A 17238-nucleotide genomic window follows, 5' to 3' on the forward strand; every position below is an offset into this window, starting at 1 on the left:
CAAATAGGATTAATGTTTAAACCTACATTTATAGGTTTGTGCCTTTAGGTTCTTTAATTCTTATAATTTGACATTTTAGAATAGAGAGAGTCTTAATTTACCCTTAGTTAACTAGGATGAATAAAATTTTGTTTGATTGCATTTTATTTTTTAAACCCAAGGCAATACTCAGTTATTAGGGAATTAATGGTATATCTCCTGCAAATATGGTCAGGGGGACTATTGGTGATTCCTGAAATAGGTCAACATTCTTTTCAAAACCGCATCATTTCTAAAATGTCAAGGCAATATTCGGTTATCAGGCACAATAGTTGGTCTCCCGCATTTATGCTAGGGGCCGAATGCTATCGACCTTAATAAATGAATACCATTTTTAACTTTGCATCCGGAATGATTTTTAAATTAAATAAAGTTCAAACTCAAAATTTACAATTCTAAATATAGGGTAATCAATCAGGTACCAATTTTTGGGCCTTTGTGGGGGTGTTAATCCTTTCCCACGCGTAACTGACTCCCGAACCTGATTTCTGGATTTTCGCAGACCTTAAAATTTGGTATTTTGATAAAAAAAATATTTTATTAAAATCACCCGATTTTTATGGTGTCCTAATCACACCTTAAATTATTGGTGGCGACTCTTCACATTTCAAAATTCTTTTTCAAATAAAAACCCCCAAGTCGGTACTGGTCTTTCCCTTCCGGACGAAAAACAATGTCGATAGTAGTCCACTCCGTTTCCGGGTGTACGATATTCGAAACGACCATGTTAATCTCGGGGGACAATCCGCCTATTGGAGCAATTACACACATCGAGGTAAATTCATTTCTAAGTAGTAGTTTTACCACGACAAGATTTACAATGATCGAATTATTTATTTTATTTATTTATTCAGTCAATGCTAACGGTGTGATTTTGCAGTCAATATTTCCAACATGTTAGTGTAGGATGAGATTTTTTCTTTTGTAACTACAAATTTCTAGTGTAGTTGTATGTGGGATATGATTGGCGAGTCATTAATAGATGGCCAAGTGATAATACAATAAGGACGTTGTTTAGGAGCACTCTTTTTTCTTCATTTAAGTCTAGGAAAGTTTTTTAATGAGGCTCCTATCGATGTTCTACTTTTTATGATCCTAAATTTGATCATACAAATCCCCTTAAAAAAAGTTTTTTTTAATCATTAAATGGGTCTGCTAATGTTCTCAATTTTTAATTTTTTTCTATTCTTGTGATCTTACTATTTAAAAGTGTATTTTTTGGAAAGTCGGACAACTTCATAAATAATAAATTAATATATTTCTATTACAATTAACATAAATAATTTATATTATCTACAATTTTAAAAATTTTATGAATAATATTAAATTCAATAATAATAAAAATAACTTAATAAAAAAACAAGAGATAAAATCCATAAAATTTACGATATGTGTATTTTATTAGAATCATATTTCAAAAAATAATTTTAAATTTTTTTATCAACAACGAAAAATAAATTATACAACGTTATCCAAACATCAAGAAAATACTTTCTAAAATTTCTAAAAACTGTAATTCATTTTCCAATTTTTTTTTTGAAAAACCAATTACAATGAAACAAACAGGCCAAAAATTAATTTAAATATTATAGATTATGTAAAAAAACAATATAAACATTTGTTTAAATATATACAAGTATCTTAAAATTTTAAAATTAAGATATTAATTTTACAAAAAAGTATAAAATAAATTTATATATGAATATATTAAATTGTACATAATTTTTGAATGAATTTGATATCAAAAGTCAAATGACATAGATAGAATAAAAAATAGGTAAAAACTCAAATTACATAATAAGTTTTATATATTTAAAAGATAGTATTAAACATAAACCAACTTATCTCAACAGTTAAAAGAATTGTTATTATTATTAGATGTCACGAGTTCGAACACCAACGATTGCAATAAAATGATTGAATGTTCATTATCAAATGGTTGAGAGTAATTAAAATAGATAATATCTTATAAGTTTAATAAAATTAAACCGTTATGTGTTAAAAAAGGGATAACCGAGCATAGTAACTAGTGAGCTGTACCTCTCCTCAGCTTCAAATAATAAATATAATTAGCCTTAGCCGCCTGACTCTTGAATTTTGATTGCATAAATCAATTCAACGTTTATATTGAATTAAAGAGTGGTTAAGCGGTAATTAAAAATCATTTGAACATTAATAAAATAAGATTAGATTCAGTTTTGGCTCCCATTTTGTTGTGTTTCAACTTTTGGGTATGACTTCCACTAAACAATAACAAAGTTTGAATAAATTGTTAATTACATTCTCGTTATTTTTAAGTGGTAATTAGGGACATGCATTTGAATTAAGTGCAAGGAATTTTAATTTGACCCAACTTAATAGAATTATTTTTTAGATTTGGATTTAGGTTAGATTAGATTAGGTTTTTGAACGGTGCAGTCGAATCAAATCAGATTTAGGTGGTGTTTGTTTTTATTGTGTAAGGTTTGAAAAGCTCTTATGTCTGCGTCACGCAGACCACGCGCAGACATTGGGTTTCGTAGACCGTTTGGTTTTTAGAAGACATAAGCTCTTCTAATTTCTGCGCATGGTTTGCGCGGCGCAGACGTGATCTTATGTCTGCAGACGTCTTCTAACCTCTTCAAAGAGGTTTTATATTTAATTTTATATTATATTTGATTTTAATTTTAATATTAATTTTTTAAATAAATTAAATATTATTTTTTAATATTATATTATAGATATTAATTTTAATATTATTTTTAAATAAATTAAATATTAATTTTTTAATATTATATTATAGATATTTAATTTTATATCATATAAATTATTTATATATTATTAAAATTTTATATTTATTTTAATTATTTTGATTTAAGTTTAAATATATATTTTTTTGGATTTGTTATTTTAAATTATATTTAAATTTTTATACAAAATATAAATATTTAAACCACATTTCTTAATAAAAAATGATTTCATTGTTTGATAATTAAGATTTTAAAATATAAAAAATTATAAATTATGTTTTTAAAATTTTAAAATATAATCACAATTAAATAAAAATAATCATAAAATAATTTTATAAATTAAAAAATATTTTCTAAAAATATCATATAATTATAAAAATAAATTATGAATATATATTTAAAAAAATTAAAAGTATTACATAATTGCATATTTAAAAAAATCATATAATTTAATGATGGTTTATAAATTTTATTCTATAAAACTTATAAAACTAATAATACATGTGATTATGTGAGACTTATAATAGAATTAATAAGGTGTTGTTTGTTTTTCTAAAAAAATTATTATTGTAGTTGTATGAATTATTTAAATTTCAGTATTGTAAAACTAAAATTATTTAAATCTCAGTATTTCAAAACTCTTTTAAGTTTAAAAAATCAGTTTATTTATATTTCAGTTTATTTTAGCAGTCTGCAGACGTTAAAAAACAAACAGTCTTCTTCTTGCAAACAGTCTTCTTCTTGCAAACTGCAGACTTTTGGTCCACCTCTTCTACTACAGATGCCTGCAGATGTGGTCCGCAGATGCAGACTTTTTACCTCTACAAAAACAAACACCACCTTAGTGAAAAAGTATTTGACAAGATTAAAAAATTATAATATAATTAACTTTTATGTTTTAGGATAATTGTTATAATATTTTTCTTTATATTTTAAATTTATATTTTATCTAATAAAAACAAAATTATATATATATATATATATATATATATTCTTATACCTAAATCAAATTTAAATAGATTAAAAATTAATTCAACCAAGCTCACCTTCATCGTTAGTCATAATATTGGTTGGCTCATAAAACTTTCGAAAACTTAAAATTATTATTTTTAAATAGTATGAGATAATTACATACCGGAATATGTTCATAATTCTTCTTAGTTATTAATAACGTATATAAATTCTACAATAATTGTTTAAATTCAACGCCTTAAAAAATAATACTCTTTTTAATCAAATATTTGATCACATATATTTTATAGAAAGTATTTGATGACATGCTAGTTTTGTCATTACAAATGTTGATCAGTTTTCTATAGTTTAAATCCAATTGCTTAATTTTCTATGCTTTCTAGCTTTGACATCTATAAATACAATCACTTAGGCGAGTCTCTCCTCCCTTGATACTTTCCCGATGTATTCAATTGCAATCGTCTGTTCTTCCTTGGCAGTTAGACCGCTGATAATAGCTCTCCGGTTCCGCGATTGAAGAAGACGGCGACCGTGGGGAATTCAGCGCGTGAGGTGGCTGCGTCTGTTAAGTCTGCTTCCGCCGCGAATAACAAGGTGGCGGGAAGTTTGTACGAGATACTTAGAGTGGAGAGAACGGCGTCGTTCAAAGAAATCAAGACAGCCTACCGGACCTTGGCCAAGGTTTTCCATCCAGACGCGATGGGATCCATCGAACTGCCATGATTTCTTAGAGATACGCAACGCGTACGCGACGTTGTCAGATCCGACGGAGAGGGCCATGTATGATATGTCGTTCGTGGGTATGCCTTCGAGGCGGGTCAGGACTCGAAGATGGGAAACCGATCAGTGCTGGTAGAACATGACAGAAGAATCTGTTTCTGTTACAAAGTTGTTTTTTTTCTAGGAAAGCTCAAAATGTAGGAAATCTACACATGCAATCGCATATATTAAATTACTTATTTAATATCTCGGTTATAACGTTTTATTTTGTTTTGATTGTTTAATTATTTTTTTAAAATCATATAATATTACGATTTAATTTATTTAGGTCACTTGTCGTTAAGAATTATCAGCACTGTTTATGTGATATTTTTTATTTTTTTCAATGATAATGTGATATTATCTTATGATGACATTCTAGAATCATTGTTAATTTTGTAACAACAGATGTCAAAAATGAAACAAATCTAAAGATTAGATATGATTTTAAAAAAGAATAATTAAATAGCCCTAATAGAACAAAATAATAATTAAGATACTAAACATATAATTTACCCCCTTTTTTTATCTACTTCGAGATGAAGTTATAGACCGAACACAACGGAAATTCTGTAGTAAGAAGCAACACAAGTTTTTAAGTGGAACAAGGTTAAAGTCATCTCCTTTCTTTTCCTTTTATATACATTACTAAATAATTCTCATTATTTTCCTCAAAACTTCCCCTAAATCTCACCCATCTGCCAACAGAGACAGAGAAGATCTAACGCCAACGCCAGGATGAGAATTACGGTAATGACGTCGGATGAACAGATCCTTAGCTTAGATGTTGATCCTCATGAGACTGTTAAGTACCATTTTATCCCATCTTTATCCTTATTCTAAATCTCTTGTCTTTTGCTGATTTTATGTTTCTCTTGTTTTTAAAAGTTGAAATTGAAGGCTAACCTTTTATCCCATCTTTATGCTTATTATTCTAAATCTTTATTCATTTTTGGCTGATTTCATGTTTTAATTGTTTCTATTAGGTTGAAAATTTGAAAGCTTTGCTTGAAGTTGAGGTTAGTACCCTTTTATCGTTATGCCCGCTTTTGAATTAATAAATTTCTGGGGTTTTTGAAAGTTGATTATCGAGATTCATTAGCATGTTTTAGTTGATAAAAGATTTAATTTTTTATCCTTTTCGACTCAAAGAAGTTTTCTTTGAGTTTCGAGAGTTGACTGTGAAGCTATGTTTATGTTGTTTGGCAGACTACGGTGCAATTACAGCAGCAGCAACTGTTGTTTAATGGGAGGGTAATGAACAACTCTGAGAAATTGAGTGCGTTGGGTGTTAAGGAGGATGATCTAGTTATGATGGTTTCCGGTGCTTCTTCGAGGTAAAAATTGTTTACTTATCTGGTTCGAGGTTGCTTGCTTTTACTCTGCAATATTCCTGACCTGACTTGGATGCTTGTTACGAGATTTTAACATGGATGTGTATTGTATGATTCATTGCAGAGCATCTGGCAATGACTTGAGCTTCAATCCTGACGGTTCTGCTGTGAACCCCGCAGCTTTCCAACAGCAGATTCGAGGTGATTCTAATCTAATTGGACAACTATTTCAGACTGATCCTGAACTTGCCCAAGCTGTTGTCGGAAATGACCTCAACAAACTGCAGGAGATTCTACGAGCTCGTCATCAACGAAAATCTGAATTGCAACAACAAGAGGAGGAGGACCTTGTGAGTAGCCCATCCTAGTTGTTTATGCCAATAGCTGGTTGTGAACCAGTGGGGAATATATTACAAACAGATAAAATTATTGACTGAACTTTCAAAATACTAAAGCATGGTCATACTTATGATAAATTATATTTTCCCGATTATGTCTTTGATTGATACACATTTGTTTAATCTTGCTCCATAGGCTCTTCTTCAGGCTGATCCCTTTGATGTCGAAGCACAAAAGAAAATTGAAGCTGCCATTCGGCAGGTTAGTTAGTTTTCTGCAACGTTATATCGATCCAACTTAATTGGAACCTATTTCAATTTGACAAAGGGGGTCTAGTGTTTCCATACTTATCACTCATTTTCTTTCTGGACAATATGATCTTTTGACTGACATCTTATACAATATCTTGATGCAGAAAGGGATTGATGAGAACTGGGCTGCTGCCTTAGAATATAATCCCGAAAGGTTTTGCAAGGGTGGTATGTAGGCTTGTTTCCCTTGTTTACCCTGTCCTTTAAAATTTATAGCTTTCATCCATTTAAGAATGTAATTTTTTTGTCGTTCTAATCAGGTTATGCTGTACGTGGACATGGAGGTTAATGGTGTCCCATTGAAGGTAAATATAATGGCAAGTTCTGTATATAACTGCATACGTATTTCACAAGGGTCACCGTTTTCTGATTGCTTTATAATTTCTATTATACCCTTTGCTTTTGCTTTTGGTTTCTCTTGCACATGTTCAAGACTCTTTTGCAGTTGTTTGTGATAATGTTTTAGTTGATATTCCGGATTATTTTAGTAGTACCCTGGAAGTTTATTATACGGTTTGACTACCGGACTCAGATAATTTTATTATATCTGTTGCCTTATAATTTGCTTTTAGGCATTTGTTGATAGTGGTGCACAGTCGACAATCATTTCCAAAAGCTGTGCTGAGCGGTGTGGGTATGTATTGCAAACAATTTTCCTTTTTTTTATGTAGAAACTTCATAGTCAGAGAAATATTCCTCTCTTACATGGGGTGGTGCGGACTTCGTGATTTACATTATTGTATTGCGTCTTGAAAACAGCAACTATGTTGATTAGATGTTTCCTTAAATTCTTTCAACTATAATTGTCACTTCATAAGACTAAAATCAACGGCATGTGTTTTGCTTTGTTGTCGTCTCCTTCAGATTGCTCAGGCTTTTAGATCAAAGATACAGAGGTATTGCCCATGGAGTTGGCCAATCCGAGATACTAGGGCGGATACATGTTGCTCCAATCAAGGTAGTATGTCTATTGGTTGCTTTTAAATGAAATGTGTCCGATTACTGATCTCTTGTTTTGTTTATGCTTGTATAATTCTCTTAGTGGCATGCGAATAATATATGATGCAAACCATACACTTGTCATGCTTAATGTTCCATTCAACTTCTTGGTTTCTCTCATGTTATCGTAGATCGGAGAGATATTTTATCCTTGCTCCTTCTTGGTTTTGGACTCTCCCAATATGGAGTTCCTCTTTGGATTGGATATGCTCCGTAAGCACCAGGTAGCCTCATTTCTATTTAATATTGTGACATATACCTCCATTTTTGTAATTTACACTCGTAATTTTGCATAATCCTTAATGCTACATTTGCACAGTGTATCATTGACTTGAAGGATAATGTTCTTAGAGTCGGAGGAGGAGAAATTTCCGTACCGTTTTTGCAAGGTTGGTGACTTTAATCAGGGTATTGTGCAATTGTCTGAGTTTCTGATTACCACGTGGTCATTGATAATCTTTTTTCGGTCTTCCTGCCACTGAATTTATTTTTCCATCTCAGAAAAGGACATCCCTTCTCGCTTCCTTGATGAAGAAAGGCATGCAAAGCAAGCATCGAGCTCAGGAGCTGTAAGTCTTTTCTATTATCTGCTACAACCAATATAAAACACACATAGACATATTAATAAATATGTATCGTCGGCACGGATACATTGTCTGATTATTCAGGTGACGGCTGGAACAACAGAGAAGAATGCTAATGAGCAATCTGGAGGACAGTCTTCTGGTTAGTAAATCGGAATCTCACTCATGTTACCATGCATGCTTCATTTTTCTTTCACTCCAGAAGTTCATCTATACACAAGCTTATTGTTTGGCTAATAAGGACACATTCGACCGTAGTTTTAAGCTATATTACATTCGGATGTGTGTGTCGAGTATGGTTTGTACCCCTTATGCGTATATTCATATCATGCCAAGTTTTACCACAAGCTTATTGTTTGGCTAGTAAGGGCATATTCCACCTTAGTTTTAAGCTATTATATTCGGATGCAAGTTTCGAGTACGGGTTGTACTACGTACACATATATTCATTCCATTCCAGTTTTACCACGTATTTAGAGGGCTATTGGAGTTGGAGCCTTGGAGGGTCCTGTACATGGTTATCATGACAAAAATAGTCAAGAACAATATAGGTTTAAGTGATTCATATTATGATTATATGAATTTCTCTTGATTTTTTTTCCTTTTTGCTTCAGGAGGTGCAGGAGGCAATGCAACACAGGTAAATTCAAGAACCAAATGAAGACAGTTCGGTTTCTAATATAATCTTCGAGTTTGATCACTAATGTAAATCTGAGAATCTTCCTTTGTTTTTCTGCAGAAACCCGATTTTGAAGCCAAAGTTGCAAAGCTTGTTGAGTTGGGGTTTCCAAGAGAAATGGTGATACAAGCTCTTAAATTATGCAATGGCAACGAAGAGCAGGCTGCCGGGATTCTCTTTGGAGGCTGACAAACACCTGCGATTTTCATCAATTTCTTTAGTTAATGACAAACTTTTAACTCATTGAAATTTGTCTACTTGAATATCCATTTGATTTGAACTGTTTATACACAATTGGCAAATTGTTGCAACTCAAAAGAAAACCAGAAGTACTCTGGTTTCATCAATTGAAATTCCATCCTTGTTTTTCATTTTATCTGCAGATTTATTTACCAGAAACTTTACTGCTACAGCTGTACTAGTGCTGGTTTGCATGGGTAAAATATCTCAAAATTAACTCCAAACAAATGCTCTATATCCTACTGATCTTGTTTTTCATTCCCCCCCCCCCCAACAAGAATTCAGTGTGGACAACAGATATAAATATCCAAAATTTAAGAGCAAAGCCAGCAAATTATAAACGAAAACAATCAAAACCTTTCTGCCAATCTGGCAGTAACTTGTCTAATTTCGAGTAAACTTTCCCAGCAGGGGAACCTAAAATGAGACTGCAAAGAGAATCCCTGGCAATCTTGATGTTTGCAAAAGATCCCAGTATATAAATATTGGTGTCAGCAATGACGATTCCAGTCTTTGTAGCATTTTCAATAGCAAACTTCGTCTTACCGCCTTTCCCGGACAGTCTACCAATGGCACGAGACAAGTGCTCTCCTCTTAGCGTCTTAATATCTTTGATCTCAAAGGACACAACACAGGGCCGGTTCTGACATTTTAAGGGTCTTTAAAAAAATAACTTAAAATTCAATAATAAATTTCGGTAAGCGTCAAACAAATTTTTTCATTAAAAACTATACGAGTAGATTTTATTACATTAACCAACATTATTTTACCAAATATATAAAGAGACATCTCAATTTTTCACTCAATTTACTCCTATTATGTCTTCAATCATCTCTTAGAATCATTTCTCTCAATCGAAAATTGTCGCCTCTCACCTACAAAACAACATACACAAATTCTCATAAGAAACGGTTTCTTCTAGAATTTTGAGATGCAAAGTCATTGATAATAACATCAACATCAATATTTCCTATCATCTCCTTCTCAATAGCTAATGTTGTTAAACCGTTCAACATTTCTTGTGACATTGATGACCTCAAGTACGTTTTTATTAATTTAAGCTTTGAGAAACTTCTTTCGGCTGAAGCTACGGTCACAGACACAGTTAATAAAATCATATAAGCAATTGAAGCATTCGGATAACAATCTGCAGATTTGACAAACTTAAGAATTTCAGTGGCGGATAACAATTCTGTCGGCAAAGTCATTTGTAAGACTTTCAATTCAGAGAAAATATCATCTAAGTCAACATCCGATGAATTTCCATGAGAAAAGGTAGAATGAAAATGAGCACAACATTCTTTCAACTCATTATCGTCTAATGACTTTAACTTATTTGAATCATACAAAAATCCAAAAATACTTTCAAATGTCTTCAATTGCTCAAATATATTCTTCAAAGAAGTAATTGACATATCTACCACAACAAAAAAATAATTGACTCTAAATGACTCTTCAGGCGATTCAACTTCGTTATCCTCATTATTCTCTCCAAAAAATTTCTTCCTAATCACACGACGTTTTGTGGGAAAGATAGGCTACATATCCATTTCAAGTGCAAGACTTTTAGCTACATTCATACTAGTTGTAAAGCCTTCATCTTTATATTTTTCAAAGTAGGACATCACACCTTTTAATTGCCTTATAGTAGTATCAATGCACATAGACTTAATTGTAATTTCTTGCTTACTATATTAACAACAAATAAAATGTCATACCAAATCACAACACCAAGCAAAAACTCAAAACTTGAGAGTGCATTCACAAAACTTTCAGCTTCACTTTTTGACTTTGCATCATTTTCACAAGATTCATATAATTCACACAAAGCCAATCTTATTTGGGGACATTGAAATCTAATAGCTTTGACACTTTTAATTCGACTCTCTCATCGAGTATTTGATAAATATTTCACAGTTAATCCAGGAACATTATCAAGTAAAATTTTCCATCTCTTGTAGAACCCAAAAACAATGCATATATGCGTTGAACAACTCCAAAAAAAGAAATAGTTTTAACCCAAGAATGTGTCATATCACCAAGAGTGAGATTTAGACTATGACAAGAACAAGGCATGTATAATGCTTTTGGATTAATTTCAAGAAATCTTTTTTGAACACCTTGGTGTTGTCCTTTCATATTAGAACCGTTATCATAACCTTGTCCCCTCACATCATCAACATTAAGATCAAGAGACTTCAAAACATTTTGTAGTTCATTAAAGAGTTCTAATCCAGATGTATCATCCACTTTTAGAAACTCCAAAAAGAACTCCTCAATTTTAACTTTGTTATTTAATATATTAACACATCGAACTATGAGGGTCATTTGTTCTTGATGGCTCACATCAGGCGTACAATCAAGAATTATGGAAAAATAATTAGACTCTTTAATGATCTTAATGATAGAATTTCTCACACTTTGAGACAAAAGGGAAATGAACTCATTTTGAATTTTATGTCCAAGATAATGATAATGAATTTCACGACCCTGAATGTGTCTAACATAATCACATCAAACTCTGCAATCATTTCAATCAATCCCAGAAAACTATCATTGTTATCTTGATATAGTTTTTCATTGGATCCTCCAAATGCAAGATTATGTTTAGCAAGTCATTTCACAACTGATAATATTCTTTGTAACACTTGTTCCAGCGCTCTTTCTCTTTCATAATCTCTTCTTGCAAATTTTTATCAATTGTTTGATTTTTATCCAATCTTACTCTCAATTCATTCCAAGTATTCATATTAGTCATATGCTCAACGCTATTTTCATGTTGTTTAAGCCTTTGGCTAATATGTTTCCAATCACTTAAGCCATCATTTGCTAACAAACTTACATTACTAATCGATTTGAACAACTTGCAACAAAAACAATATACTTTGTCAATATTTTTGGAATAAGCTAACCATTTTCTATCACTAGTCTCACCATTGCTCAACTTTCTAGAATAACATTCATATGAGAAATGTATATAATATTTATCAACAGAAAATTCAAGATCTATTTCTCTTATGGGCCCTTTTTTAACTAATATATCTCTCGCATTATTGTCAAGATTCTCCTAATTTATAGGATCGTATATATTCAAATGAGGAAGTGTTTCTTCACCAATGCCTAAATTTTCAACATTTTCATCAATTGGATCATTCACTTCATCATTCACATTTTCAGAATTTCCAAGATTTTCAATATGTAAATTTTCAGTTGATTGATTCAAAGTTTCATGAGAATCAGCATTTTTAGACACAAATTTATCAAGAGCACCTTTTTGTGACTCTTTAACTCCTGCTCTCGCTTCCTTTTTTTCACTTCGAGACAAATGTTTTTAGGCAACATCTTATCAAAGAGTCGAACACAAACAAATTCTAATAAATAAGTATAAGAAAAAAACAATTGCACCTGGATTATTCAATTAGAATTGTAACCCATTGAAGTAAGATAAAATCCCAAATTCCCAATTTAATAATTGACACTGTTAACATAAATATTAATAGTTATAACATGAACACCAAAATAAAAACATCAAAAAGTATATTAAAGATACATGGGTTGGAATAAAATAAACTAAAACTTGAAGTTTAATTCGAAATAAAATAGAAATAAATATGCTGATGACTACATCCAAAACCCCAAAACTAATCTCGAATCTAACCCGAAAAAGACCTGACCCTTCGAATACCTCTCACTCCGGCAACCCTCGACGGCAGAGCAGCCTCTACTCACCCCCAAAACCGCCGAACCTACCTCTCAAAACCTAGATCTAGGCGTATAAAACCAACATACAAGAACCCTAGAACGTTTAAGCTATTCGGCCTCCTTCCCTATGACCTAACCGTCGGCCCCAACTCCGGTGAGACCCTTCCTTTCTCAGGTAAATTCTAGGCTTATTTTTTTTTATATTTATTATTTCGAATATATGTATGAATCGTTACTATGCTCGACAAGGAAAAAATGTTATGTATTCGAACTAAAAAACATAATCTCTCGATGAATTAAAAGTGAACCGATCAGAAAAACACATACATTCGAACAGAATAAAAAAAAAGAATAATATGTAACCTTTGGAGTTTGGAATCTGCTATTTCTTGAATATGAGCGTTTACAATATATTTTTTCTAAGAATTTTCCTTTGTTTCAATCTATTTTTTCTCTTCCCGCTCGACTTCTCCCACCTCTCGTTGTTATGCTCTTTTTATTTATTCTCCTTAGATAAGATGATAAGGTCTAATGAGTAGGATTCCATTTTTTTCTGATTTGGTGAAGAAATCCCCACTTTTCGAAATTTATTTTTGTTTTTTAATCCTTAGTAGTTTAGGTAAAAATTTGAGTGGGATTATGAGAATGGTGGAGGCATGTGCTGCTTGGCTTCAAGTGGAAGCTGAGTTGTTGTAGCATGTGCAATAAGAAAGTGCTTCACGTGGGATCATGGGCTATTGAATAAAATAAGAAAAATAATACTTACATTGATCTATTTTTATTATTAGATTAACGATATAATTATTCGTTAAATTATGTAAAAATATTTTTTTTAATTATTAAAAATTATAAAATTATTATTATTATTAAGAATAGGCCCTCTAAACTTGGGTTCTAAGCGGTCGTACTCCACGCCTGACTCCGGCCCTGGAAAGCGCAACAACATCCGCAACATCGAAACCCAACATGAAAGCTTGGACAAAGTACTAATATCAGGTGTATCTAATCTAGTTTTCAATTCAACCTTACGAGCTTTGAGGTTCATTTGGATGTCGATCTTCATCTGTTCATAAATAGGTGTATAGATATCCATCCAGTATTTCTTCAGAGGTGAATACCTATGAGGTGGAACCGATACCTTCCGGAACTGGACTCGGCCGTCCGACATCTCATGAGCCTTCAGAGGCTCAAATTTCGGCTTTGGGGGCAGTGAATTGGATTCGAGTTTAGGCTCCGATGCCGCTGTTTCAGTTTCCATGGTGGTGGGTGCTTCAGTAGACATCTTTCTAATATTTCAATACAATCTGTTTGAAGTATGAATCAAAGCAAATTACAACAAGTTGAAAAATTGACAAAATACCAACACGAAGAGATTATACTAGAAATAAAACAGTAAGAATAATGTTCAATGGGGTCAAATTTTCTAAAGTATGGATCAATCAAAACACACAAATTCCAGTACCCAAAGAACAAACTTTGCATGGAACCCGTCAAAAAAGAGAGAAAATAACAGAAATTTGGGAACAATATATATATATATATGAATTCAGAGCCGTAAGACTTGGAAAAAGAAGTAAAAGGTGGAACTGGCCTGGAGAAGAAGTTAGAACAAATGGATGGCGGCTGAACTGATTTTCAAAGGCTCAAAAGAGAGAATAACAGCAGTTGGGCACAGTTTGAACTTTGAAGAAGTTTCTTTTTAGAACGAGGGATGCCTCAATCGAGCCTGGCTCGTAACAGAGATACGGACTACTGGCAATGAGAAAGGACAACCTTGAAACCTAAAACCCTTTTTACCGTATTTACCACATTGTTCTTTGAAGTTTGGGCTTTTAAGCAAACCGGATGGCCACTTTTCGTCTCATTCATTTAGGGAGGGCCATTGATCCAAACACGATGGATTTCGAATTATAGTGGAAAGTTGAGGGCCAACTTGGGCTTAATTTGTCACTGTGGATATCTCACACAGCTACGGTTATCTTATACCACTAGGGTTTCAACGTCTAAAACCCCATTTTCCATTTCTTTCCTGTCTCTTCATTTCTCACTCGAATCCCACTTCTCAGATTCAATACAAGAAAGCTAGCATGCTCTCATCTTTATTATGTATTCTCCGTAAGTATCATTTTCTCTCACTCTGGCTCTGTTTCTATCACTGAACCCAAGTTTCTAATAGGCTCGAAAGTATCGTTTGCAATGATTTTATACTCTGTTTTGTATCAGAAATAGAATAGAGTTCTTCATCCAATTTCTTTTGAGCGATAGAGGGAATAAAAAAGTTTGAATTTTTTCGTCATTTTATGGGGAAATCAGGGTAGGAAAAGGAAGGGTGTTTCAAAGTCAAACCAGGTTTCAGTTGAAAATAATTCCAGTAATAATTTTAATGGTGGTGTTGACTTGGACTCTTCTGTGTTCTTGAAAAGAGCCAATGAGCTCAGAGAAGAAGGTAATGTCAAGTATCAAAATGACTATGTTTCTGCTCTTCGACTCTATGATAATGCTCTTAAGCTTGTCCCTAAAACCCACCCTGACCGAGCCGTCTTTCACAGCAATAGGGCCGCTTGTTTGATGCAAATGAAACCCGTTGATTATGATGCTGTTATTGCTGAGTGTAATATGGCAATTCAGGTTCTGCCACGCTTTGTCGAGCACTTCTCCGCAGGGCTCGAGCTTTCGAGGCCGTCTGAAATGGCGATGGAGGATGTTCAGATTCTTTTGGGGGCTGAACCCAATAACAAGGATGCTTTGGAGATTGCTCGGAGATAAAGGACTGCATTGGGTCCTTGCCTGGAGGCTAAGCAGGACCTCCAGAGTCGACCATCATTTGCTGCGCTTGGGGCTTCTGCTGTCTGGATAACGGTTGCCAGAGAGAACAGTCTTTTGCTACGTCAATGTGTGGGTGGATACTAGATGTGCACTTCAGTGGAGGCCGTTGAAACTTGTTTATGATCATGACATAAGGCTTTCCCAAATGCCAGTTAATTGCGGCTTCAAAGTGTTGAGAGAGATTGTGAGCAAATGTTTTCCATCGTCCAAGTCAGTTTTGATCAAATATAAGGATAATGATGGAGATTTGGTGACTATTACATGCACGACAGAACTCAGATTGGCCGAGTCTTTTGTAGATGCCTCGTTCCAGTAGAGTCTGAAGCAGATAAAGCCAGTGGATCTGGGATATTGAGATTGCACATTGTTGACGTGAGCCCGGACCAGAAGAAGAGGATGTCAAGCCTTTGGAGAGCCAGGTAACTAAGTCTGGATGAAAGTTTGGCGCACTCGTCCTTTGGTGAATCTGCTTTGGAAGGTGTTGATACGGATATTGAAAAGACAGAGAAAGAAGCTTCAAAGGGAAAAACAATGGCTGCTTCCGAGGATCCAGAGTGCAAGGAAGTGGAGATGGATGCTTGTCTGTTTGAGTTTGCTCAGCTTTTCTGCAACCATGCTGGTATCGATCCCAATGCTTATATTGATTTGCTTGAGCTTGGAATGGAGCACTGCTCAGAGGCTCTAGAGGAGACTGTTACGAGCGAGGAAGCTCAAATCCTCTTCGATAAAGCTGCTGCCAAGTTCCAGGAGGTAGCTGCATTGGCTTTCTTTAATTGGGGAAACGTTTATATGTGTGCCATAAGGAAATGGATTCCGTTAGATGAGTCTGCAGGGAAGGAGTTAGTGTCGGAAAAACTTCAAACGGCCTACGATTGGGTTCGGAAAAGTATTCTTTGGCCAAAGAGAAGTATAAGCAATCTTAATCAAACCTGACTTTTACGAAGGGATGCTGGCATTTGGACAGCAGCAATTCGAAATGGCCAAACTTTATTGGTCTTTCGCACTTGCAAAGAAAATAGACCCCTCGACCTGGGATCCTGCAGAAACATTTCAACTTTTCGACCGTGCGGAGTAGAAGATGAAACACGCAACAAAAATGTGGGAGTAGTTGGAGCAGCAGAGACTTAATGAGTTGACAGATCCAAATTCAAGCAAGAAGGAAGAGCTGTCAAAGAGAATGAAGAAACCCGAAAGTTCTGCAGAAAATGAGATACCGGAACCGTAAATCAGGGTGAGCTTTCGCAGAGGAAATAGCTGAACAAGCAGCTGTGATGAGATCACAAATACATCTTTTTCTGGGGCAACATGCTCTTTGAACGATCTCAACTTGAATGCAAACTAGGAATGGATGGTTGGAAAAAGAATCTCGATACCACCGTTGAAAACTTCAAGCTTGCCGGTGTTTCTGAAGCTGACATATCTGTAGTTCTTAAGAATCATTGCTCAAATGCAGATGCAGTTGAAGGAGATGAAATGAAGGTCGTCGGGAGAAGAGAATCAAACGTCTGACAAGTAAATATAAAACCCGCGCCTTCCATAATCCGTTATAATTTCGGTGAATGAAAAACGCATTTTTGCACGTCTGCTTGCAAGTGAAACATTTGCTCATTTGGATCCCAACATTGATGAGTGTTGTACTTGAAAGATTTTGGGTTTTAAGGTTACTGTCCAAATCTTTAAATTAATGTTGTTTTGACGACGTTGAGCTTTACAATAAGCAACTTC

The 17238-nt window shown here is 33.7% G+C and overlaps 1 protein-coding gene and 3 pseudogenes across 1 annotated transcript; 3 read left to right on the forward strand and 1 right to left on the reverse strand.

Annotated features, from left to right (window-relative positions):
- Positions 1–4182: 4182 nt before the first annotated feature.
- Positions 4183–4596, forward strand: LOC120164535 (annotated as a pseudogene).
- A 565-nt stretch (positions 4597–5161) lies between these two features.
- On the forward strand, positions 5162–9121 carry LOC120164464 (annotated as a pseudogene).
- A 2931-nt stretch (positions 9122–12052) lies between these two features.
- Positions 12053–13969, reverse strand: LOC120164599 (RNA-binding protein PNO1-like). The gene is made up of 2 exons (XM_039174291.1): positions 13575–13969; positions 12053–12299 (listed from the first exon to the last, which is right to left on the reverse strand). Exons 1-2 carry the CDS (start codon positions 13967–13969, stop codon positions 12053–12055), a joined length of 642 nt encoding a protein of 213 aa, XP_039030222.1.
- Positions 13970–14303: 334 nt separating this feature from the next.
- On the forward strand, positions 14304–17199 carry LOC120164600 (annotated as a pseudogene).
- Positions 17200–17238: the final 39 nt, after the last annotated feature.

Source organism: Hibiscus syriacus, unplaced genomic scaffold (genome assembly GCF_006381635.1).
Source record: "Hibiscus syriacus cultivar Baekdansim isolate YM2019G1 unplaced genomic scaffold, ASM638163v2 tig00111540_pilon, whole genome shotgun sequence".
Lineage (NCBI taxonomy): Eukaryota > Viridiplantae > Streptophyta > Magnoliopsida > Malvales > Malvaceae > Hibiscus > Hibiscus syriacus.

Coding starts and splice junctions, on each gene's coding strand:
- LOC120164599 (XM_039174291.1), bottom strand. CDS start 13,969: ATGTCTACTGAAGCACCCACCACCATGGAAACTGAAACAGCGGCATCG. Junction 12,300..13,574: donor TACGACCGCTTAGAACCCAA/GTTTAGAGGGCC, acceptor TTTGTCTCGAAG/TGAAAAAAAGGAAGCGAGAG.